Source organism: Scophthalmus maximus, chromosome 18 (assembly GCF_022379125.1).
Source record: "Scophthalmus maximus strain ysfricsl-2021 chromosome 18, ASM2237912v1, whole genome shotgun sequence".
Lineage (NCBI taxonomy): Eukaryota > Metazoa > Chordata > Actinopteri > Pleuronectiformes > Scophthalmidae > Scophthalmus > Scophthalmus maximus.
The window spans coordinates 19,524,478-19,549,000 of NC_061532.1; the positions used below are offsets into that span (position 1 = coordinate 19,524,478).

Genomic DNA, 24,523 nt, shown 5'->3' on the forward strand with positions numbered 1-24,523 from the left:
CCGGTCGCAGTTTTGTGCATTTGCGGTTGGAAATTTGCTGCAACAGCAAATCGCCGTGGTTGAAAGGCATCAGCACGACTGTCACGATTTGTGTTTGCACAAACTGGCAAAAAATTTGGGAACGACTGAGGTCTAAACCACAGGCTTGTCGAGCATCTCACGGACTTGACACAACACGGACCATCCACACGATCCAGGTTTCCATCCTTCGAAAGCAGAAGTTTAAAAAAAGTTATTTTGAGGAAAAAGGAAAGTGTGAAAGTATTTTCACAAAAGAGCCGACGAATTAGGAAGGAAGACGTTTTTATGATTTCAGCAGTTCAGGGAGATGATTCAGTTAGGACAGTAATTGTCGGAGAGCAGAGTCGGGATATTTCTGATGTTTAATAGAGAATTTGTCTCTCTTTAGGAAAAACTGTTTGGGTTTTCTCCCCTCGTGAAACTTCAAATTGAAAGCAGGACTTGATGCTTCCACCTCTTCTCCGTTCACCGCGACATTAAACTGTCACCCCGGGCGGCTTCCACCTTCTAAATTGGAAGACATTCCTGCACCACATCAGTCATTGTGGAGGGAAAATCGAGGGCTGAGACAAAGCAGGTTTTTTAAAAACTCCCAGCGGTTTGCGCAAGAGCTGTAATCAGCGTTGACCGGTCCAGAAAGCTGACATCACTCCCGACGTGCAGCCGACCAGCAGCCAAGTCCCACATGCCTCCCGGATGGAATGAGCATGAAGTCACTTCCCTCATAAAGTGTGTGAGGAGAGGAGGGGTGAGCAGCAGGCAGGGTGTAATGAGACCACTTCTCACGTCATTTTACGTTTTGGGTTTTTCTTACAAGCCATTTAGCTCCTGAACAATGATGTCTCTCGAGTGGCTGGTGGTAAAAAGGCTCCGCCAGATATTTCACATGTCACTGACTGGAGAAATGAGTCATGAGAGAGGAATACGCTCAGAGCTTCCCCCCGAGTGGCCTCGGAGAGGACTCCCGTTAACTCTGCAGGCCTTTAACCGGCCAGAAAATCAGAGAAGTGGTAGGTGCTGCGTGGGAAATCTCTCATATCGCACGAGCAGCTTCTGCGCTCAAATCAAAGCTGAGCTAACGTTTGACAACGCAGAACACAAACCCCGCTGGTCGCCTGGTGGGCATCGGATCATTTCAGGCTCTCGTACACTGAGATGTGTCCTAATAAGTTTTTGATTTGTGCTAATTATGGCCAAATAAAACATGCATGCGTTTCCTGGGAGAGTAAAACTAAATCGGGAACAGTAATGGAAACTCTGACGCGGGTTTGGACTTTAATTTGAATGTAAATTCAGTTGAGTTTTGTTTGAGTGTAGACGGCGCGGTGACGCCTCGTTGATTAAGAAAGTCTAACTTCTCCTAATCTCATTGAAAGGGTCCAGATCTGAGCGGAGACGACCGGCGAGCACAGTCACGATGTTATCAGTCGTTGTCTTTTACATGCCCCACAGAAAACTGTACCCAAACTAACGCAGGGCTCCTCTCTGGTGCCCCGTTGTGCCGTTGTCATGGGAACAGCAGTGGCTGTTATGAAAGCAAACGAGAGGGCAGACGTTGAACGTCCCCGTCTCCCTCCCACACAGATTGCTGAGCTGAATTAGCGGAATGATCTCATGTCTTTATCAGTCGGCGTCGTTCTGCCACCGGAAGACAGAGACGCTGTGACAAACTGAAAGTGAGAGAACTGGTGGGATCTCCACCAAACCTGGACGTCTGCAGAGTTTCTGGGTTGCGACTTGAGAGACAGAGTCATCATCAAACTTCCATTAAGACATTTTATAATTCAGAGACTTGGAGAAACACTGAAGGATTGTAGTGGTCTAAAGCAAAAAAACAAGAAAGGTCTTATGGTCTATATTCCTCTTTTCCATTCTGGCACCAGAAGAATCACGTTTCATCTCCAAGTTAACCATAGATGCCCTTTTTGAAACCTACCCAGAATGCCTCTGTATAGGCATCAACACACGTAAACATGACGGCTGCCTCACATATCCCGCATCTACTCGGAGCCCCGGTTCTGAAAGTCTTTGAAATGTTCTTGTACACTTGGGCAACGTGTATTTTAAAGACCAGTTTGTACGCACACAACGGAAAAGGTTGGAAAAACAGATCGGGAACCGTGCAGGGGTTTTTTTTGTCGACCGGTCATCAGTCGCCTGACGTGGTTCCAAAATTTGGTAAATCATCAAAAACAACAACAAGGTTTTTCTGAGGCCAAAAAAACTAAAAATAATTCTCAGAGCATCATGAAATATTTATAGAGGACTTCAAACCTGGACATGATAAGTTGGTGTCGGCAAACTAAACAAACCAACATCCACAACCAAGGTGGTGAGACGTTTTCTCAAAAGGTGAAAATCATACGTTGACCCCTTCACTGTCCCTCACAACTGTTGGAAAACTCCAGATCTGGATCATCACCAAAACCTAATCAGAGGCTCGTTGGCCCGAAGCCGAACTGTCCACCACATTGTACAGACACATGTCGATGCATTTTTGATCTTGAGATAACCTGCTGACAGGCGGGAGGTTCGCATGTTTTTATAATGAGATATTATTTGGTTGAAGCTTGTGAACCTTCAGTGTTGCAGTGTTTGCCTCTGGTCCTGGTTCCTGCTGCTCATAGAAAAATCATCCAAAATAACATGTGCAATGAAAACAGTGAGGGGGGAAAAGAGCCAAGCTATTAATGGAGAGCCTGGTCCCGGGAGATGTGGGCAGGGCAGAGGAGCATGCTGGGTAAGATAACACAGACGAGGTCGAGCCAACGAGTCCCTCTGTTTATTGTTTGGCTTTTCACAGAGATCAGACATGGAACATTTTCAAATTGAACTAAAGGGACAAGCTGTGTCCTGGCACCGAGGCCAGACTGGTTTGATTCCGAGTTCAAACCTCAAAGCCCTTTTGCTGCGACACTCTTTAAATCACTGCCTGTTACTAAACGCTCTCAGGAGAATTAAAAATCAAAGTGCTAATCCCAAAGAAATTGTATTTTCCAGTCGCCGGATCATTTAAATTTACTTGCGTAGAGTAAACACCACCAGAGAATATCTGGTATGTGAGTGTCAGTGACGTCGGGAGGGTCTCCACGCTGATTGACTTTCGCGACATTCACGTCAATCGAATACTTTGCTCGAGTTCAAATATTTCACGAGCGAAGTTTCCTCAAGTCAACATCTTCGTATCTTCGGAGTAACGAACCAGTCGTCCACTTTGACCTCTTCCCTCTTTAGACGTTGTTGCTCTTTTATACGACCTCACTCGAATTCCGAAAGTGGCGTTTAATAATCGCCCGACGGTGGTAGACGTTTGAGAGACACCACCCCATTTTGTTTCTCTATACAAAAACACGCCTGGTATACGAGTGTAAATACCTCAACAGCTGCCATGATGTGACTATTCTCAACCCGGGTGCAAATTGTTTTATTAGAACTTGACGACTTGATTTACATTGCGTGACCAAAACCAGGAAGAGAAGAGCGTTCTCAACCTCGCAAGAGAAGAAGAAGAATCCTTTTGACTGAGGAACAAGCAGGCGAAGAAGAAGAGATAAGAGAGGCTTAAATTAATACTTTCTGACGCAGCGCTTCCTGAAACAAGCATGGACTGGGCTGTGAACGAGGAGGTCGTCATCAGTCAGTGAGTCAGTCGCTCAGCGAGGGTCAGTGGGTGAAGCTTCATTCCAGTCACACACACGTCACAGTCTTCACTTGTTTGAAACACTTGAAGTTACACCAAATATTCACTTCAAATGATCTTCTGTGGACAATACTGTCATTCTGCTTCTCCACATTGTAACTGTGTGCTGCTGCGTCGACTCTAATTTTTACCTCAAGTACTCCTTAGTTACTATTTTGTTTGTCATCTGATGAAGCATTATTTATTGAAGGATATATTGGTGTCATTTAATTGCAGAATAAACTGTAACAATAAGTTCATGAAACAAGATTTTAACTCAGAGTAGCCGGGACCTCAAGATTATTAGCGCGTGAACCATGAGCACGTCACCGTGAGCACCTCACAGCGTGAAACGTCTCAGCGTGAAATGTCACAGCGAGAACGTTTACACTTTACAATGACGCAAATTTAAATAAAATTGAAAAAACACAGTCATATTGAGCTTTTTTTTTGTGTGAAGTTTTTGAAAACTAAAAATTACTGCGGATAGGCGTTTTGTCACATCATTCTTTTAATATTAATATATCTCATAGTCCGAACCTCTCGGAACGTAAACGACGGTCGACCTTTAACCTTTAACGACGTCAAACGCTCTGCGTCTCACCTGGTCTGTCAGCTCCGCCGAGGTGTTGCAGCCTTCTCAGTCCCCAGAAAGACTCCAGGCGTCTGTGGTGAGTTCACTGACAGCGCTCACGACATCACACTGTTGGAACCATCCAGTGCCCTTTTCCTTTAACTTGTCTCCCTCTTCTTCTTCTTCTCTGACAGAGAGTCGGAGGCAAAGTGCCGGAGCAGAGTGCTGAAGCTTCGTCCTCTCCAAGTTTGGTCTGTGAACTCAGGGGGCGAGAGAGGAAGACATGACACTGAGGAGGGGGGGAGAGAGAGAGAGAGACAGGGAGAGAGAGATGAGAACAGACTCTCTGTCTTTTTTTCAGCTGGAATAAAATCACTTCTTCTCTTCACCACGAGACGTTCGTCTGTTGCTTCCTGTGAGAGTTGCTCTATATTTAACCTCTGCTCTCAGTCTGTGTTTGCAGCCCAACTGACTCACAAAGCCCCCAACAGCTGAGCTATCAGCTGGTCCAGCAGCCGGACCACTCCTCCTCCTCCTCCTCCTCTTCCTCTTCCTCCTCCTCCTCCTCCTCCTCCTCACATCCAGGGGCTCGGCTCCTGTTGGTCTGATGAGGTTTGCGTTAGTTAGTTGTGTTGTAGGTTTACAGCTTGTTTTGTTTTCCATTGCATTGTTGGGAGTCCAAAAAATGAATTTGCACCACATGGAAAACTGAGATATACATTTCCAATTAATGCTGGAATGGTGCAATCATGAAATTAAATACAAGACTGGACTAATGGTGACATCATAGAAGAAGGAACAAGTCTTCAAATCTGTCATTGTAGTAACAGGTAATAAGTATGGAACCCCGGAGAGAAAAGGGCATGTGTGTGTGTGTGTGTGTGTGTGTGTGTGTGTGTGTGTGTGTGTGTGTGATACTGTCACACTTTGATTATTTTATTTTTGTTTATTCATATTTTAAAAATAAACGTCACAGTGTGAGGAGTTAAAAATAACTCTGCAGAGGAGCGAGATGCGGTGACATCATGGTGCTGATGAAGGTGAATTACTCACCTAACTTCAGTGAGGAACATCGCCATCTAGCTCCCATCATCATCATCATCATCATCATCATCATCTTCATCACTTAATCTGTCTTTGTCCTATGGTCAGTCAGAAAGAAAGATAAATAAAAAAAACTAAACATTCCTGTTGGGATTTTAAAAAGGTTTATTCACAGGAGAGTATTTGGTTTCAATGTGTCAGTCATAATTTCTCATTGTGACATTGTTATGAGATTATGTCTTTTAATTTCTTTCTTAAAATCTCCCAAAGAATCATTTAACATCTAATCTTCCCACAGGATTAAACGTCTCCTCGTCACAATAAAAGACTTGATGATCTGTGACAGTGGAGAAGAAGAAAGTCGCAGGTTTGTGTCTCTGAAGCTCAAGTGAGCTACAAAGTTTCATCAAATTCAAACATTACAATTCCGGAATACAACCTTCAAAATAAAAGGTAAAGTTTTTGTTTAGACACCGCAAGTCTGTTTTCTTGTCCGTTTGTTTAATAAATAACACCATTATGTCTTGGGTCCTGTTCCTTCACCACATTGACAGGTAGGTAGTTAGGGTCGTATATAAGGTCATAGGTGAGGGCGTAGGATGAAAAGTTGATGGTAGGATTGTAGGTAGGGTCAGATCTAGAAAACAGTCATTAAAATTACCTGTCGATGTTAATACACTCTTACTTTCTATTTTATCAACATTAAAATCGATCATATCTATCCACCTACCATCCTACACACCTACGATCATACATATCCACCTACCATCCTACACACCTACGATCATAACTATCCACCTACCATCCTACACACCTATGATCATAACTATCCACCTACCATCCTACACACCTACGATCATACATATCCACCTACCATCCTACACACCTACGATCATAACTATCCACCTACCATCCTACACACCTATGATCATAACTATCCACCTACCATCCTACACACCTACAATCATACCACCTACCATCCTACACACCTACGATCATAACCATCCTACACACCTACGATCATACCTATCCACCTACCATCCTACACACCAGCAGTCATACATATCCACCTACCATCCTACACACCAGCGGTCATACATATCCACCTACCATCCTACACACCTACGATCATAACTATCCACCTACCATCCTTCCTACCAGAGCGGGTGTGGTGCCAAAGAGTGATTGTCCGCCAGAAACTGATTTCCGTCCTTTTTTGGCAGGTGATCTACGGTGTTTTATGGGTTGTGCCGCCCATTAAAAGGTATTTCAACAGGTGAAAAGACAGAGCTGGTAAAATTATGCCGTTATAAGGATGATTGCAGTCATTTCTTTATGGTATAACATAGCTCATTACCATATATCATCATGTCAATTACAGTTTAGTAATATTAGACATACAAACGCATACATACCTTAAAAACAACAGGATCCTATTTCCTGTGAGCAAACCATGACTGATAACGTTACATGTTATATTCTCTTAAAATGAAAGTTTTAAGTTTCCCAAAAACAAAAGACAAAAGTTGTGTATGTGTGCCCCTGAGAGCTTGATCCACATAAAATCAGTTTCCTGCAGACAACCACTTTTTTGCACCACCTAGCCTATATAGGGCCCGATGCAGAATTTGATTTGCCACTAATACTATTGTCAATACTTGATTTTTCGAACAACTTCTGTAAATCGAACACACTCGCTATCAATTTAATTAGTTGTAGCCGTGTTGCTTACATCTCACCAACGTCAGCCTTTTTGCTTCTATGGTTTTAAAGTTAAAAGTAGCCACAACTCACAATAGAGGTCCAGTGTAAATTTGCACTTTAATATTCAGAGTGATACAGTACTGAGTATTAGTATATAAGAGTATTAGGGCCAGTCATGAGGAAACAAATGAGGGGGAAGAATTTTTTTTCTACATGTCGAGAATATAATCGAAATGTCGAGAATTAAGTCTAAAATGTGTGAACCGGAAGCACTTTCCAGCGGCACCAAACAGCCGGATGTTGATGTTTCGCTAGCCAGTTTGCTAAGCTAACGCTAGCTGCTAACCAAGTTGTAAAGTTGTGATATTATTATTGACAGACTGAATCTGAAAGACACGATGCGGTGACAACGGGTGTCTGCACATGATCGTCGACGTGTGTCCCCACACAACGACGTTCAACTGCAAACAACCGTGAATGAATTTTGAGAGGCTCGCAGTTAGCGAAGCTAGCGTAGCTTTGCTAACGCTAGTTAACGTGGATGTGACACAGAAGAACTGGAACCACAACACAGAGGTTTAGGGACATTTCGACTTCATTCTCGAAATGGTCAATTAAAAAAGAGTAGAATTCCACTCATTTTTTTTAAATTAGATTTTTCTTTTTTAATTTAACATTTCGAGAATGAAGTGAAAATTTTCTTAGCATTAGCTAAGAAAATATAGCAACAGCTAGATTCCACTCCTTTTTGATAGCTAGCGTTAGCTGAAGATACCTTTGACTGAACCGAAGGTTTGTTCGACAAGTAGCTAGCAGGTGAATGTTTATGGTAAAACATTGATATGAGTCACTCATGTCCTTTATTGTGACATTGTCTTTGACTTGAACTTGGACCTATCCAGTCCAATCCTACCTTCCCACTCACTTACCTACCTACGATACAGTCGGCGTCACATCGGACAGTCTGAATCCAAAACCTTCGTCGTTGCCGCAGATGTTTGATAAACTTCTTCTCAACTGCAGAAAACCGTCGCGACGCGCAGCGGCCTCCGCTCCTGTTTCCGTTGCTGCGCTTTTATTGTGAAGGCTCCGCTGCTCGCGTTTCCGGCGCCGAGGTGGATTTCTGCGCGCAGCTTGACTCCGCAGGTCGAAGGCAGCGGCAGCAGCAGCAGCAGCTTCAGTCCGTCGACCTGCCGCCGCCGAGGAGCAGAGCCCCGCTGTCATCCGAGCAGGATCATGGAATAAACATGGCCCACAACAGAAGCTTTTTCTTCGAAGGTAAGCGTGACACTCCGCCGCCGCCGCGGGGCCTCCGGTCGTGGTCCTTGTCAGCGTCCCCTCCCGCCTCACAGCCCCGCGCAGCATCGATCCTGGCGCCGCTGGCGTCCAAACATCATCGGTCCGAAATATGCGAGAGGCTCCGGAGCGGTTTGGCTAGGAGGCTAACGTTAGCCTCATCCCGGAGCTGCCAGGCCGGTGACAGCGCCACATCGCCGGGTCAACAGGGAGGGGGGTGGCGGCCCGTGGGGGGAGGGGAGAGCCAGTCCGGCTCGGCTCGGTTCGGCTCGGTTGATTATTATTAGGATGTTTTTGTTGTACCGAATCCGAGCTAGCACCGTTAGCTCTGACGTTAGCCTGGCTCTGGCTCTGCAATGTGGGCAGCGGGATGAGGCGACAGCGGCGACGGGCCTTCCTGCCCCGCGAGAGGCTGTTTGACACACCACGTCTGTACGAACACACACGATGAAACAATCTTCATAACCATTTCAATATTACAACGGAAAGACACGCACCGTGTTGGTCCTCCTGACCCTCGGACCTGCTACCTGCCTGCTAACCTGCTAGCTTCTCTGGGTGTAGCAGGCTCATACTAATAATAATCACCGTTTCTTATCAGTTAAAACCAGTAAACATTCATGTTCCCGGTGCTGCAGCTGCTTCGTCTAGTTACTGGATCACAGTTACCACACGAGGCCGAAACATGAATAAACACAACGACAACAGCGTCGACTGAGAGAGAAAAGTGGAAAATAGACAAAAAACAAATCACAAATGAGACATTAATACACTTTATGTGTTAAACACAATGCGTGTGGAAATGAATGCTTTGAAGCCAAAAACACTGCTCAGGCTCCAAAACTATATTTATATTTCTGTTACTTATTTCATAATCGATTAACTGTCGTTTTTTAAGCAAAAGTTAAATATTTGCAGATTTCAGCCTCTCAAAAGTGAATATTTGCTTCTTGTCTTTGTCATATATATATATATATACATATATATATATATATACATATATATGACATCGACTAAAAGATGAAATCAGTGAATCCGAAAAAAATTGGCAAATTATCGGTATTGAAGATATTCATGATTTAAATTCCTACTTTTTATTTTGATGACTATAATCATTTTAAACCCTTTATTGTTGGAGTGAAAGATTCATGAGAACATGAACCTTTATTTTGTGAATCTAACCAGGGTTGTATGGAAGCCCAAATGTCCAATTTCGAAGGACGAGTCTGGTGATATTAAAATATTTTCTTCTTTGTGTCAACAAATCCAACAAAAAGACCAACACTGACATTTATCTTTATACCTGTGACTCATCGACCTTACATTGAAACAAAGCCGAAATCAACAATTTCTTAAATGTTCTCAATTGTTTTTCTAATCACGAGCAGCCAACGACAGTTAATCTATAGATTATATTAATGGTCTTAAATTGGTCAAAATGTAAACACAGGATTATTAAATCGGACCCATTCAACTTTCTTTACTATATAGTTTATGGTACCGAGTGAAATGGACACATCTAGGTTCAGATTTTGAAGTTTATCGGCAAACAAACACTGTCATCCTGTAGGAAATCCTCTGTTCTGACCTGAAAAAGTACGCAGGTTTTTAAGACTCGTATTTGAGCCACTTGTATCGGATATAACATGAAGATTGTGACATCAGTTGTTTCAGTTTGAAACAGTAGGATTTAGGATGGAAAAAAACAACTAAAATACAGTATTACTCACCTGCCTACCTACGATCATACCTACCCTCCTACGATCATACCTACCCTCCTACGATCCTACCTACCCTCCTACGATCATACCTACCCTCCTACGATCATACCTACGATCGTACCTACCCTCCTACGATCATACCTACGATCCTACCTACCCTCCTACGATCATACCTACGATCATACCTACCCTCCTACGATCATACCTACGATCATACCTACCCTCCTATGATCCTACCTACCTACCTACGATCATACCTACCCTCCTACGATCCTACCTACCCTCCTACGATCATACCTACCCTCCTACGATCATACCTACGATCGTACCTACGATCCTACCTACCCTCCTACGATCATACCTACGATCATACCTACCCTCCTACGATCATACCTACGATCATACCTACCCTCCTATGATCCTACCTACCTACCTACGATCATACCTACACTCTTACGATCATAGCTACCCTCCTACGATCCTACCTACCCTCCTACGATCATACCTACCCTCCTACGATCCTACCTACCCTCCTACGATCCTACCTACCCTCCTACGATCATACCTACGATCATAGCTACCCTCCTACGATCATAGCTACCCTCCTACGATCATAGCTACCCTCCTACGATCCTACCTACCCTCCCACGATCATAGCTACCCTCCTACGATCATACCTACCCTCCTACGATCATACCTACCCTCCTACGATCATACCTACCCTCTTACGATCATACCTACCCTCCTACGATCCTACGATCATAGCTACCCTCCTACGATCCTACCTACCCTCCTACGATCCTACCTACCCTCCTACGATCATACCTACCCTCCTACGATCATACCTACCCTCCTACGAACTTACTCACCTACGATCCTACGATCATACCTACCCTCCTACGAACTTACTCACCTACGATCCTACCTACCTATGATCCTTCTTATCTGCGATTTAGTCGGTGTTCCATCGTACAGTAAACAAACGATTACTGAAATCGCAGTGTGTAGGAGCCTCAACATCCAGCTTCATTCAAAAAGATTTTCCTACTGGGTGTTCACCTCGGGTTACGTGTCCCTGGTTTAATGAAGGAACCCCTCCTCGTGAATCTTCTGCGTCTGTGTTGTTGACTGTTGTTTCAGTTGATGTAGGGAGGAAATGGGAAGCCACAGTAACTGACATCCAGCAGACGTGTAAAGAGTGAAGCAGCAGCAGCTGCTCGGTTCCCCAGCAAACATTTCAACACCAGAGAAAAAAATAAGAATTCGATTTTTTGACAATTATATAAATATACTAAAACACAGAGGGCGGGTATGAATTTATATACATGGTAATATTTAAGTTTGTTGTAAGTCTGTTTTGTGGTTTAGATCAGAGTCCAACTGATATGGATTTTGGGGGGCCGATATCGGGAGTACAAGATTTCCGATACTTCAGTGATGAAGACTTTGACTGCAGTGACACCAAGGTGTTTGTGTTGTTGCTCCATCTTAACGTTGTCTTGCTCTTTTGTCTCCCCGGTTCATTTTGTTTCCATTCCAGCCCTGGACAGATCGGACACCAGGCGAGATGGAGGCTACAAGCACAACTGGAGCTTTTCTCTTCCCGGTGACAGTGAGGCGGAAACGAGACATGAGTAAGCACTTCCCTCCACCGGCGGCTGCGCTGCATCACTTCAGCGCCACCGCGCAGCTCAGCTCGCTCATTGCCTCCTCCACTTTACTGTAATAGTCCCGGTGGCACATCTGCTGATGAGCAGGCCGATGATGGATCCTCTCGCCATCGTGCAGCAGAAACACCGTAAACCCTCTGTTCTGTTATACAATCTGGATTCTGATTGGTTCGTTCCGTCCAGAGGTTCCCTCAGGTCACATTACTTCAACCGGAACTAATTTTCTCTCATCTATGAATCTGTTTTAAAATGTTTTCATTCATTTTCTCTGTCTGTTAATTGTGAGAAACGTTAATATCCCGAGCTAAAGCCGATGTGGTGTAAATGTCTTGTTTGTACCTGACGACGAGTCAATTCATCATTATATAAAAAAAATCATCACATTTGAGAAGCCGTGTAGAACAATTTTAAATTGCAACTTTACCACCCAAAACCGCCAGAAAATTGTTTTGTAAGTATTAACAAAGTTCGGTCCCCATGTGAATCTTCTCATCCTCTGTATTTTGTCTTTTTTCCCCGTCAGTACGAGCGTGATGAGCATGGAGGAGATGAGCCGGCAGCAGCCGACCTCTCCCGAGGAGAAAAAGGTAAAACTCTCTCTCTCTCTCTCTCTCTCTCTCTCTCTCTCTCTCTTCTCTCCTGACTCCCACCCTCTGGGGTCAGCGACTCCCAGCAGGCCGCGGGGTTCCTCTGGTCAGCCCATCAGACGGCGCCTGGCGCTGTATAGCGATGGCCCCCCGGAGGACCCCGGAAGTCCAAGAGCGAACGCTGCTGAGGCGCTGTGGGAGTCGTCCTCAGGAGCTGCTGCTGCTGCTGTTGTTGTCGTCGGGTAAATGTGTGGGTGCAGGTTGTCGAAGAACCAAACAGATTCATCTACAGGGAATTCAGTCGCACGGTGAATCCTGTTAATGAGTAACTTGTTTGCAGAAACCACATCTCGACAACCACTGAACGAACTGCCTGTGACACGTGGGGCAGACGTTCATGTTCCCCAGAGGACGACTCCTCCCGACTCAGAGCGTCGCTCACACTTCCTGTCAGGGACAGTTCCACCTTCACTGTCACTGTTCCTCCTTCAGAGGAGTTTCTGTTACTAAGCAACCGACTGCAGAGGAGACTATCCACTTCCTGTTTGCATCACATGACCAGTGTTCCTGAACAGTCAAGTGATATATAAGTTTTCAGGGGTGTTAGTGTGGACGTAGATTAATAATCCTGTAGCTCGTCTGGACAGTGTTGTAGAACAAACACACGGTCGTGTGGACGTAGCCCGAGAGGTCCAACCCGCTCTTCACACCATCTGGCAGCTCGCTCCACCTTCGACCAACCACAGACAACGTTCCTTGGAGGAACCCAGTGTGTGACTGTACACCTAAAACATCACGACCCTTCGCAGACGGAAGTGAATAACATCGATTAGCCGGTTTGACCACCAGCACGGTGTTAGGCAGTTTGGTCGTAATGTTTTAGCTTCATCATGTTCCCTCCTCCGCCTCCTTCCTCCTTTTGCTTCCATTACCACCTGTGTCGTCTCTTGCAGTCTCCGACCCTGCGGCACTTCACCTCCTCCGATCCCCTGAGGACGTACGAAAACCGGCCAAACAATCACATGAGGCCTCTGAACAAGTTGGGACCCAAGAAGCTCAGGTACCGTGTTCAACTGCCACCTTGTGACCTCACTGCTCTGAAATGTCCACAATCACTTCCAGGCGGTGGGGAAAAATAAAAAACTGTACTGATTTAAATTAAATCTGAAATATGGAAGAAAGAGAAGTTTGCACTTCTTGCCACTGAACAAGTCGACCACATGAAGTCAGGCCTCAAATTACATATGTAATGAAACTGGTCATTAAGCTTTTCCTAATAAATATTAGTCTGTGGTGACGTGTTAAAACACAAAACAACACACTGAAGAGTTTTATTGATTTAAATCCTGATAATTTATGATTAAATTCTTAAATCTAACAGTTCAATTTTGTTTTCTTTAAAGAAAACTAATAACATACATGTATTTATTATGTTTTGGTTCCCTTCACTTCTTCTGTGAGGCTGCGAGTAGAACCTCCACCAATCAGAGGAGAGCAGTAGCATGTAGCCTGACAGGACAAACTTGGGGCAAAAAAAAAGAGTTTGTAAATCCTGCACAGTATAAAGATTCTGTTCTGAGACGCGAGGAACGAAATCATCAGACACTTTGTCACAGTTTTACAGAGCGTTTGTGTTTCCTCTCCCGCAGCGACGTCCCTCTCACCGTAGCAGCGTCCTCCCCCAACAGAACCAACTACTTCATCATCAGCCCGGCACCGTCACAAGGAATCGTTCTACAGGGACGCCACTTCCAGCACGCACAAACGCCCTCTGCAATAAGGAAACCAGTCCAAAGGTGAGACGGACTTCGATCACATATTTAGTGAAAACAGAAAAAGATAATGTTCCTATGGTTTCAGTAAGTTACCTGTTTTATTGTATCTCACACTGCGGAAGTAGCCTCTAGCACTTCCTGTTTACAGTTTCCCCACATATGTACGGTTATCACTGTATTAATATCATACTAAAGAAATGTGATGACTGTGGTCATCAGGTGTCTTTTGCATTACAACTTCTAAACAAATTTATGTATTTGTAACGACAAAAAAGGGAAACCCAACTCGCACATCCAGTAAAAAAAAAAAAATGTGATGGTTGAAGATTCACACATAAAATATTTCATATGCCGTAGTGATGTTTCGAGCTCAAGGCGTCTGATAAATAGTCGCCATCTTTAAATACCCACAATCCAACACTGTTTATGTATCACAACAACTGAAATATCAGCTATAAAAAAATACGTAAGTAAATATATACATACCAAAATAATATTGTACAGAGGGAAATCGACCAAAGTTACAAATGTGGATGAGAGATTCATCACACGTTTCATCCAGAGAAATAAAAGTTTATTATTATTATATATTATTTATATATATATGAGACATTTTCCCTTTTTTTTATTTTCCCCGTCAAGCAGCCTTGATTTGAAGGAAAGGTGAGTCACCGATCAGTCGATCTGTCAATCCGACTCATCTCAGGAACATCCAGCATCTGCATTGACGTCCGTTTTTTATGTTCGTGCTTCAGCAGAATCTCTTTTGCCGACGTGTGATTGAACCTCCGGCACGTCCCTGAAATGTCCAAATCTTTTCACAACAATACAACAGAATAAATGAAACATTCCGCTGCCGGTGTGACACTGACCTGGTTCCGCTCTCTACCACAGGTTTATGGTAAAAAAAACTTTTTCTCCAGATTTCCCTGATTTGATTTTTTTTCACTTTCTCCTCCTGCAGAAACGACTTCTCCACCACACAACAAGCTGTAGAAGTGGAAAGCATCGTCCTCACCTGTCCAGAGATCACAGGTACCGTCTGAGTCCTCGCTCTGTTTCTGAAGGGACGACGGAGGAGGAGGGGGATCTCTGGAACTGTTTTTATCTTCCAGTGTTTCAACAACTACAAACCCATTATAATCTGACAGGCTACGTAGCTTGAAGACCAGATGAAATAATGTGTGATCAATAATCATCAGGGAGTAATATTGTCTGGATTTTGTTTTGAACCTTTCAGACGACGAAGGCCTGAACGTCAAGCGTCGCGTGCAGCAGAAGAGAAAATCGTTGGAGGGCTGCTGTAGTTTCCCTTTGCAGGTCAAAGCAGCAGAGGTGAGAAACGCCGGTTAGGATTCCATTACCCAGAAACCCTCCAGCGTCTGATAAGACGACATTGTGTCAAACAAATCAGATTGTTTACAGAACGAGACTCTTGAGAGCCTGACTGGTATATCTGTTCAACTTTTATTTCACAGGAAAATGATGCTGAAAAGATGCGTCTATGTACATATTTCACTTTAAGTATAAAAATATTATACGTTCTGTAAATCTGTCGGTCATATGCGTTTGATAACGACTGCTTTAGAATCATTGCCCAATATTTTTTCACATTTTTTATCACACTTATATCGGCCGACACATCCTTGTCCGAAATATAGTAAAGTATTCACATCGACATCTGTCGGTCAGACTCTAGTTTTAGAGCCAGAGTTCACAAACATGTAGCCAGATATTTAAATCAGAACTTCTGGTGCGTTCACACCAAATGCCACGCTCATTTTTTTCCACAGAAATAAGACAATAAGTCAATGCAAAGATGCGAGAAGTTGCAAATTTATAATAATAATTCATAATAACCATAATTCGCTTCACTCGCTGGAATTCAAATATTTCAACTGGAAGCGAATTATGCAATATCCGTGTCTTGCGTGACGCGAAAGCCAGTTAGCGTTGAGATCCTCCCGTCGTCAGCATCTAACAGAGGTCGTGCGCATATTCTCGGGTCGGTTTACTCGTCTCATTCGCCCAAGTAAATATAAGTGATCCGACGGCTAAACTAAAGTTACGCAGCCTGTGTAAATCAAAGACGACAACAGATGAGATGATGTTGTCCTGTGCGTCTTTGAAAACATGTACACGTCCTAAGTTTCTTCTTTGTCTTTCGCAGCCTCTCCGACCGACCGTCTTTCCGTCGGTGTGCGTTAAGTGCAACAAGCCGAGCAAAGACAACAAGTGTCAGAGCTGTGGGAGCATCGTGGCGCTGTTGCCGTGCCAACAGGCCACACTGCCGTCCCCGAGCCCACGGCCCCCCATCAGGTCCCAGCCCTCCACCGGACCGAACGGTCCGCAGCCGAGCTTCTACAAGCCGGCCACGACCGTCAGGGCGCCGCCGCCGCGCGGGGAGACTCTGCCCGTACGGGTCTCCAGCAGCAGGGGAACCCTGCTGCCGCTGAACAACGGCAGGTCCCCTCCGCTAGCCGGGACGTCCAGCTGCTGCGGGGCCAGGAACCCCAGGAAGAGGTCGACAGCGGCGGCCCAGCGGCACGAGCTCAACGACCCCAGTAAGTAGTAGTAAACGGCCCTTTAGCCTTATTCTGACAAAGGTTTTAGAACAACTTCAACATGATCCATGAACATGAGTTTATATCTAATCTTTTGTTTTTTTTAAAGTACGTTTATGAATGTCTCAACAGTTGTAACACTTGTAATAGTCCGTGTTTGACGTTCTCTCATGTTCCCTCCTCAGTCGTCCTGTCCAGCGACGACGAGGACGACGCCGCCGACAACGCCAGCACAGGAAGCGTCAACCGAGTGGACAGCGTTTCCCCTCGACCCGCCGACTCGGCGCACTCTTCGCCGGCGCCCTCCGGGGGCCGAGTGGAGGCAGCGGTGAAGAGCCCCGGCGATCAGGAGGAGACGGGCACCGGCTTCTTTGAAGACGTCAACATGAAGATCACGATACCGCGGCGAGCGCGGATGAAAGACCAGGTGGGACGAGGAAACATTTAACTGTGCGAAGATTAAGATCATGAGCGTCAGTTTTCAAGTCATTTTCCACAATACCGTCCCCGAAGTCTCGTTCTACATCCGCCTTTTCTCTTCTGTTTCTTCGTGCAGTTTGGAAATCAACCTCCCGGGGTTTTGTCGCCGAGGACAAAAAAGCCCAAGTTCCTCCCCAACAAGTGCGACAGCATCATCCTGGAGTGTCGGAGCGTAAGAGTCGGAACTCTACGCCGGATGGTGACGAAGCCCGTCGTGGTGAGTATTTTGAAGGAATGTGTAAACACCAGATACAAGTCCCTGTAGTCAATGTCAGACATTTTAGAAACAGAAGAAAAACACTTTTATTTTGAGTTGAGGGGAACTTTGATCAAATGTAAGAACTCATAATAACACAGACGTGTATCTATTCGGATTTATTTTTAAATTCCAAATTTAAAGAGTTTGAAATGAAAAATGAATAAGTTCTTGTCCTTTTTCTCCTTTTTTTTTCTTTTGCCAGTTTTCCATCGAGCACATCCAGCTGGAAACCGAAGGTACGAACCAGCAGTGATGAATTCTGTAAATAAAAATTTTGTCTGTTAACGGTTAAAGCGATTTGGAGAAAGATGGTTTTAGTCTGACTTCCTTCTAAGAGCATGAATCTGAAACGAGCCGTTGCTCGTGGTGTTTCCTCGCCGTCAGGTCCGGAGCCGAACAGCGTGGAGCAGGTTTGTCTCCGGGCGTCGGAGCTGATCAGCTGCGAGTGGTGCAGCGTCCGGAAGCTTCCCGTCTTGTTCTTCCAGACGACGCTGGCGGAGTGCGAGCGCCTGCGCAGGCAGCACAACATGTCGCAGGAGAAGGGAGGGCTGTGGTACGACTGCGCCGGAGACCGTGAGTAGTGCACACGGAACACACGTGAACACCAAACACACACAATGCAGCGAGTCCGACTGACTGGCGATCTGTCTGGTCCTCAGAGACGGACGAGAAGTACATCGTGCTGATCTTCGAGAACGGCCTGGCGATGAAGGAGCAGATGATCCTGGAGGACATCCTGGGCGAGATCGGCCGGACCAACGACCTCGTCCACTTCCCCACCAAGCTGCCGTTTGAGGAGGCCAACATCCGCCTGGTCAACTACAACAAGGCCACCAAGCAGAAGGAGGAGAAGGTGAGTGGCTCCGCCTCCTGTCACCGAGCGCCTGTCAAGGATCTATAAACATTTGTGAGTTGGATGGGTTTTTTTTATTTGATAGTTTTTATGTGAAAGGTTCAATCTTTTCTGGCATATTTTTAGTTCAATTTAATATTTAATTATGAATAAATAAATGAATAAATAAATATAAATGTAGAAATAAATATATAAATAAATAACTATAAATGATTATACAAATAAATAAATGAAACAATATACATATAAATAAATAAGTGGAAATAAATGTATGAATAAATAAATATAGAAATGTAGAAATAAATGTAGAAATAGAGAAATGGCTGTTTTAATCACAAACTATTTATTAATTTGTGTATTTAATTATTTATACTTATTTTTTGTCCTTCATAATTCAAAGTGCCTCATGTGAAACATTTAAAACATTGGAACAAAACTTTTAAATACAGTCGTTAAAAAAAGAAAACCAGCTGAGGTATTAAAAAAATATAGATAATAAAATTTACAGAACAAGAAATTAATCTTGCTCTTCCTCTGCAGGCGAATCCGAGTCAAACCCCTCCCGCTGCGGTCGGCAAGGTGACGCAGGTCGCCGCAGGGACACCCGTCCGCACGCGGATGACCACGCGTCAGCAGACCAGCACTTACTTTGAGGACGAGGACATGACCGACCTCCAGCCGACCTTCTCCGGCCCGATCGTCAAGTGAGTGACTCGCCGGCGAGCGTGAGGCGAGATCTCCGACGGAGACGTGTTTGAGTGTCGGTCTGACGAACCGACGTCACTGGTCTGTGTTCCAGGTTGATGGTGTATCCTCCTCCTCCAGCCAAAGGCGGAATATCCGTCACCAACGAAGACCTGCACTGCCTTAACGACGGGGAGTTCCTCAACGACGTCATCTTAGACTTTTATTTAAAGTGAGCAGGTTCCTCCTCACGCGAAACACAATCACAAGTCAGAAGTGTCCTCGTTCCTGTTCCCTCTGTAACTTTGGAGAGGTTTTTCTTTCAGCTATTTAGTTTTAGAGCGATTGAAAAAAGAAGACGCACAGAGGAGTCACGTGTTCAGCTCCTTCTTCTACAAGAGGCTGAACCAGCGGGAGCGGAGGAACGTCCCCGACGCCACCAACCTGCCGTGAGTGTCGCCCGCCCGCCAGGGGAGAAGCTTCTCACCTCAGACGCTTCTCCACTTGAACAAAAATGTGTCCGCTCGTTTCCCCTCAGAATCCAGAAGAGGAAGCACAACCGGGTGAAGACGTGGACGCGGCACGTGGACCTGTTCCAGAAGGATTTCATCTTCGTTCCCATCAACGAGTCGTGAGTTTCAACCGGAGCTGAAGAACATGAGTCGCCGTCGTGGTGACGATACGTATAATTCAGTGCATCTGGTTTGTTCCCCGTCAGAGCTCACTGGTACCTGGCCGTCATCTGCTTCCCGGGCCTCGAGGGTCCGGTGTACGAGCAGAACCCGCTGTACCGCGGCCCGGAGGAGAACGTCCCGGACCACTGTCGCCCCCTGTCCCCGGACCGAGACATGCCGGACGGCTCCTCCTCCTCCTCCTCGGAGCGGACGTCCCACCCCGAGGCGTTCGTAGGCGGCGTTCGGCCCGATGGCCTCGACCTCGCCGCGGAGAACTCCGCCTTCAGGGCCAACGGCGAATCGTCCAACGGCGAGCAGCAGTTCACCAGTGAGAGAACGAAGAATCTTAACGCTTTGATGTTTTTGGGGTTTATGACCTGAGTCGTTCCGGTTGTTTCTAATATTTATATAAAAAAAAAAAAAAAAGATAAATAAGTTCAACACGCTGCAGATGCAGGTTGTCACCTTCAAAGTTTTTCTGATTCATATTTCATAGTCAGACGAGTCTGGATTTTATTTATAATCCAAGAGGCAGTTAAAGTTAAACGTTTTAAAATCTGAGATTCATATTTTTGATTTTTTTGGACTTCAAGCTCACGAGTCGCGTTCGTACAGTCGCTCGTCGCTTCTCTTCCACGTGGAGCCGACAAACGTCTTCAGCATTAAACGCAGATTCAGAAATGAGAGCATTTCTGTCGCCTTCGCTTCATATTGCTGTAAAGTCTCGACTGTGTTCAGTGATTCACGTACAATTTTACGTAGAGTTTTGAAAAATATAAATTCACAAGATTGTAAAAGACAAAATCCAAAGTTCTTCAGTAATTTATGAGTAAAAGAAAAATATTTTTTTTTCTTTTTTTGCACACAAAATTTGAAAAAGAAAAAAATATATTTTGCACACAACATAAAAAAGGAAAAGAGAAAAAATTAAAGCAGATTAAGTACAAAGCGGAAAAGATTTTTCCATAAATGGTCAAAAAAACTGTCAAAATATTTGTCTCCTTATGTTGGTTTGTTTTATTAAATGAAGGTTGATGGTGCTTATTTTTTTATTTTTAATGATTTATATATTTTTTTCTGTGTTCCAAATTAATGTTGTTTTGGTTTGTTGTTGTTTTTCAGGCGAGTTGCACAGAATCAGCGTTTGTTACGGTTCGAGCAAAGGCGACGACGACACCTTCACCTTCTCCGACGACCAGAGCTCCTGTCAGGTACTCGTTCAGCTTCATCATCGTCGTTGTTGTCTTCGTCATCGTCATCAGTCGGATTGTGCTGAAGCTCTGTTTGAATCCCGTGTGTGTGCAGGACGAGTGCAGCGAGGACGGGACTCTGGCCGAGGACACGCTCGGCTCCGACGCCTCCGGTCTGGCCTCCAAAGCAAATGTCTGCAGACAGTGAGTGTGTTCTGCCTGCAGGGGGCGCCACCGCTCTGTGTCTGACACTTTGAATCATTAATAAACTGAAAACTCTTTCTTTTTTTTTCCCATCAGGCCTTGCATCCTCATCATGGACTCGCTGCGCGGCCCGGCCCGGTCCACGGTGGTGAAGACTTTGAGAGAGTGAGTTTCCTGCTGCCGCACCTGCAGCCACAGTTAACAAAGTTAAAGTCAAAAGAGAGTCAACGTGTGTGTGTGTGTGCGCGTGTGTGTGTGCGTGCGTGCGTGTGTGTGTGCGTGCGTGTGTGTGTCAGGTACCTGGAGGTGGAGTGGGAGGTCCGTAAAGGAACTCAGCGGAGTTTCGGGAAGGACGTGATGAGGGGCTCCAGCCCCCGAGTGCCGCAGCAGGACAACTTCAGCGACTGTGGCGTTTACGTGCTGCAGTACGTGGAGAGCTTCTTCCAGGTGAGACGACGTCAGCACTCGAGGTTTTATCTTCCTACTGTTTTTATTCCCTTTCCGTCCTCCTTTTTACTATTCTTTATCCAGATTCGACTCAGGAAACTTCACCAGACATTAATTAACCTTCATTTTTCTAAAGTTCAAACAAAGTTGTGGACATTTCAGCAACTAAAACAAGAAACTACAACTCAAAAATTTTACTATTTCTTCTTATTTTTCTCCTTTTCTTCCTCCCCGTCTTTGGCTGGAAACTCCCACATTAATCATTAATCATAAACATTAACATGATTTCAATGTGCAGAGAGGAACTAAATAAAAATAGTTTCCGTGTTAATGACAAGTTTGAGTCAGTTTTGTTCAGTGGACATATTGTTTATCATCAAATAAACAAGACAATATGATATATTTAGTATATATAGTTAAAAAACAAACAATAAACTGAATTGTGACATAATTTAGAAATTACCAAAGACCAAGTTCAACTAATTTAATTGTTATTTCAACACAAAAAAAATAATTTTCATTTTCATTTTTTTTTAATTACACGAATAACAAAATAATTATAATTTGTTTGATTTGATAATCTGTTTGAATAATTTGTTTCAGTGAAATCATTTTATTTTTAAGAAAGTTTTCTTAAGTGGCTCTTGTGGATTTGTTGGGATTTTTTTAACGGTGGATGAATCCACTTTTTAATAGTGAGATTATAAGAAATAAGAAGAATTTTTTGTTTTTTTAAATGTTTTTATTTATGGGATCATTTGTTGTGATAAACATATTTCATAATTCCTGACTCCTCTCTCTCTCTCTCTCTCCCTCCCTCTCTCCCTCTCTCCCTCTCTCGTGTCTCCGGGCAGAATCCCATTCCCAGCTTCCACCTGCCGGTGAACCTGTCTGATTGGTTCCCTCAGCAGCGGATGAAGACGAAGCGCGAGGAGATCAGGCGGCTGATCCTGAACATCCAGGCCCAGCAGGAGCTGGACCGGGACCAGGTCCCGGACCAGGTCCCGGACCAGGTCCGGGCCCCGGCCGGCTCCCCCGAGATCCAAGAGACTTCTGGGTCGACTGTCCGGCCGCCAAACATTCTCATCAGCCGCTGAAACTGAAACAGGCTCCGCCCACTTCCATCCCTCCCTCCTCGCCGAGCAGGGATTGGCTGATCGTACGCTGCTGGTTTCACCTGGAAATCTGTGAACCTCCCTCCGTATCCCACAGACATTAAACTCACCATTAAATTTGTATTGAATAAAAAAAAAACCTGAACATGTAAATACGCTGGAGTTTTTCCCGCTGCCTTTGTAATTTACCGTTTTATGACTCGTGGCCCGTTAACTTATGTTTTCTCAGATGTTCCTCGTTTCCGGAGAACCTGTGCAGAAGATACTGTTTCGCTCTGGCATCGTTTAATTTTTTATGCTTCCATATGCTGTGTAGAGGAAAGTGACAATAAACAAAGAGGAAGTTTCTGTTATTGTGAAAAAGATCCAAGTCGACTTCCGACTCCCGAGTGGCGTTCGTTCAGTCGCTCGTCTCTTCTCTTCCACGTGGAGCCGACGAACGTCTTCAACATTCACACAGATTCAGACGCGAGAGCATTTCTGTCGCCTTCGCTTCTTATTTATGAAAAGTGAATATTCTCTGGAAAAGTCTTGACTGTGTTCAAAGTGATTCAAGTACAATTTTACTTAAAGAACTTTTGAAAAATAAAAAGAATTTACACAAGATTGTAAAAGACAAAATACAAAGCGCTTCAATAACTGATGAGTAAAAGGAAAATTCTTGTTTACTGCCTTTTTTTTTTTTAATTTTGCACACAAAATATGAATAAGAAAAATATATATTTTGCACACGATAAAAAAGGAAAAGAGGAAACTAAATATAAAAAAAATGGATTTAGTCTAATGCGGTAATATTACAAAATATATATATCAAAAAAACTGTCAAAATATTTTATTTTTTTGTATCTCCTTATGTTGGTTTGTTTTATTAAAGGAGGGTTGATGGTGGTTATTTTTTTATGATTTATATTTTAAGGTTTCAACACAAATGAACTCTAACATGAAATAACTTAACAGAGGACAGATAGAAAATGAATAAAGGGATATTTTAAAAGGTGGTATATACAGTTTATTAATAACACAGACCAAGAAGTCAAAAACAAACAAGCATTTATGGTGGTTACATTTTTGGGGGGGGGGGGGGTAACATTTTTTATCAAAATGTAATCACATCACAGTTTCTCAAACTTCAAAACCCAAAGACAAATCATTTTTCCTGACTCATGTTACATGTTCCCTCCGAATCCCCTTCATGTTAAACTGTATACTTTTACTCCAGAACCGAATGGAGCGTCTGCATGAGGCTGCAGAGACACGTCTCCTCGCCACGTGGTGCACGTGGGACGTTTGTTCAACCGCCGGAAAACAGAATTCTTTTGGGAAAAAAACAAATCGAAATTTGTTCGTTTTCCAAACGAACTTTTGAAAACTTCATCACCAAAGGTCTTTTAAAGACTGCAGGAGAAATTAGTACATAACTTTCAGTAGCTCAACTCTGGTAGAAGAACACAGAACGTAATCATCCAAAGAAAAGAAGCAAGATGAGGAGATAAATCCATAAATGTGTCGAAGAGCATAATCGTCCTAAATTTGCTTCAAATTTCACAGAAAAACAAATCAGACGAGGTCAAATAGTAAAAGAAGAAATTCAGTTTTAAAGATCAAAAGTGACATGAAATCTGAGTCAGAAGGAAAATTCTGGGCCCTACACATGAGCAGTCTCTGGCCCCGCATGACGAACTTATGATTCTGTGTTCTAATAGTTACTAGCTAACCAACTCCTACAGAAGAGTATTAGGCCACAAGAAAAAAAATGAGGAGGAAGATTTTTAAAATGTATTTAACATCTCGAGAGAAAAGTCGAAATGTCCCTAAACATCCGGGTTGTGGTTCTGGTTCAGCTGTGTCACATCCACGTTAACTAACGTCAGCGTAAAGTATTGATACTAATATAAAGTATTGATACTGATATAAAGTATTGATACTAATACAAAGTATTGATACTGATATAAAGTATTGATATTGATATAAAGTATTGATAC

General features: G+C 44.0%; 2 protein-coding genes across 8 annotated transcripts in view; one reads left to right on the forward strand and one right to left on the reverse strand.

The window, feature by feature from the left end:
* Positions 1-8,874, reverse strand: part of LOC118289964 (filamin-A-interacting protein 1) — a 34,624-nt gene extending 25,750 nt beyond the window's left edge. For 2 of the 7 annotated variants that reach the window (XR_004786292.2, XM_035617232.2), the window contains exons 1-3: positions 7,952-8,874; positions 5,328-5,416; positions 4,305-4,878 (exon numbers count right to left, since the gene is read on the reverse strand). The gene's annotated coding sequence lies outside the window, so the exon portion shown is untranslated. The remainder of the gene's footprint in view (positions 1-4,304; positions 4,879-5,327; positions 5,417-7,951) is intronic. The other 5 variants (XM_035617227.2, XM_035617229.2, XM_035617228.2 and 2 more) reach the window with 5 other exon arrangements.
* Positions 8,128-22,889, forward strand: senp6a (SUMO specific peptidase 6a). The gene is made up of 23 exons (XM_035617237.2): positions 8,128-8,300; positions 11,580-11,673; positions 12,233-12,296; positions 13,250-13,356; positions 13,946-14,092; positions 15,036-15,106; positions 15,312-15,406; positions 16,242-16,635; positions 16,821-17,062; positions 17,192-17,332; positions 17,577-17,610; positions 17,759-17,947; positions 18,034-18,227; positions 18,768-18,931; positions 19,027-19,143; positions 19,238-19,360; positions 19,450-19,542; positions 19,630-19,913; positions 20,708-20,796; positions 20,891-20,979; positions 21,076-21,144; positions 21,276-21,426; positions 22,281-22,889. Exons 1-23 carry the CDS (start codon positions 8,270-8,272, stop codon positions 22,521-22,523), a joined length of 3,225 nt encoding a protein of 1,074 aa, XP_035473130.2. The 5' UTR covers positions 8,128-8,269; the 3' UTR covers positions 22,524-22,889.
* Positions 22,890-24,523: the final 1,634 nt, after the last annotated feature.

Coding starts and splice junctions, on each gene's coding strand:
- senp6a (XM_035617237.2), top strand. CDS start 8,270: ATGGCCCACAACAGAAGCTTTTTCTTCGAAG. Junction 17,611..17,758: donor CATCCAGCTGGAAACCGAAG/GTACGAACCAGC, acceptor CCTCGCCGTCAG/GTCCGGAGCCGAACAGCGTG. Junction 21,427..22,280: donor ACGTGGAGAGCTTCTTCCAG/GTGAGACGACGT, acceptor GTCTCCGGGCAG/AATCCCATTCCCAGCTTCCA.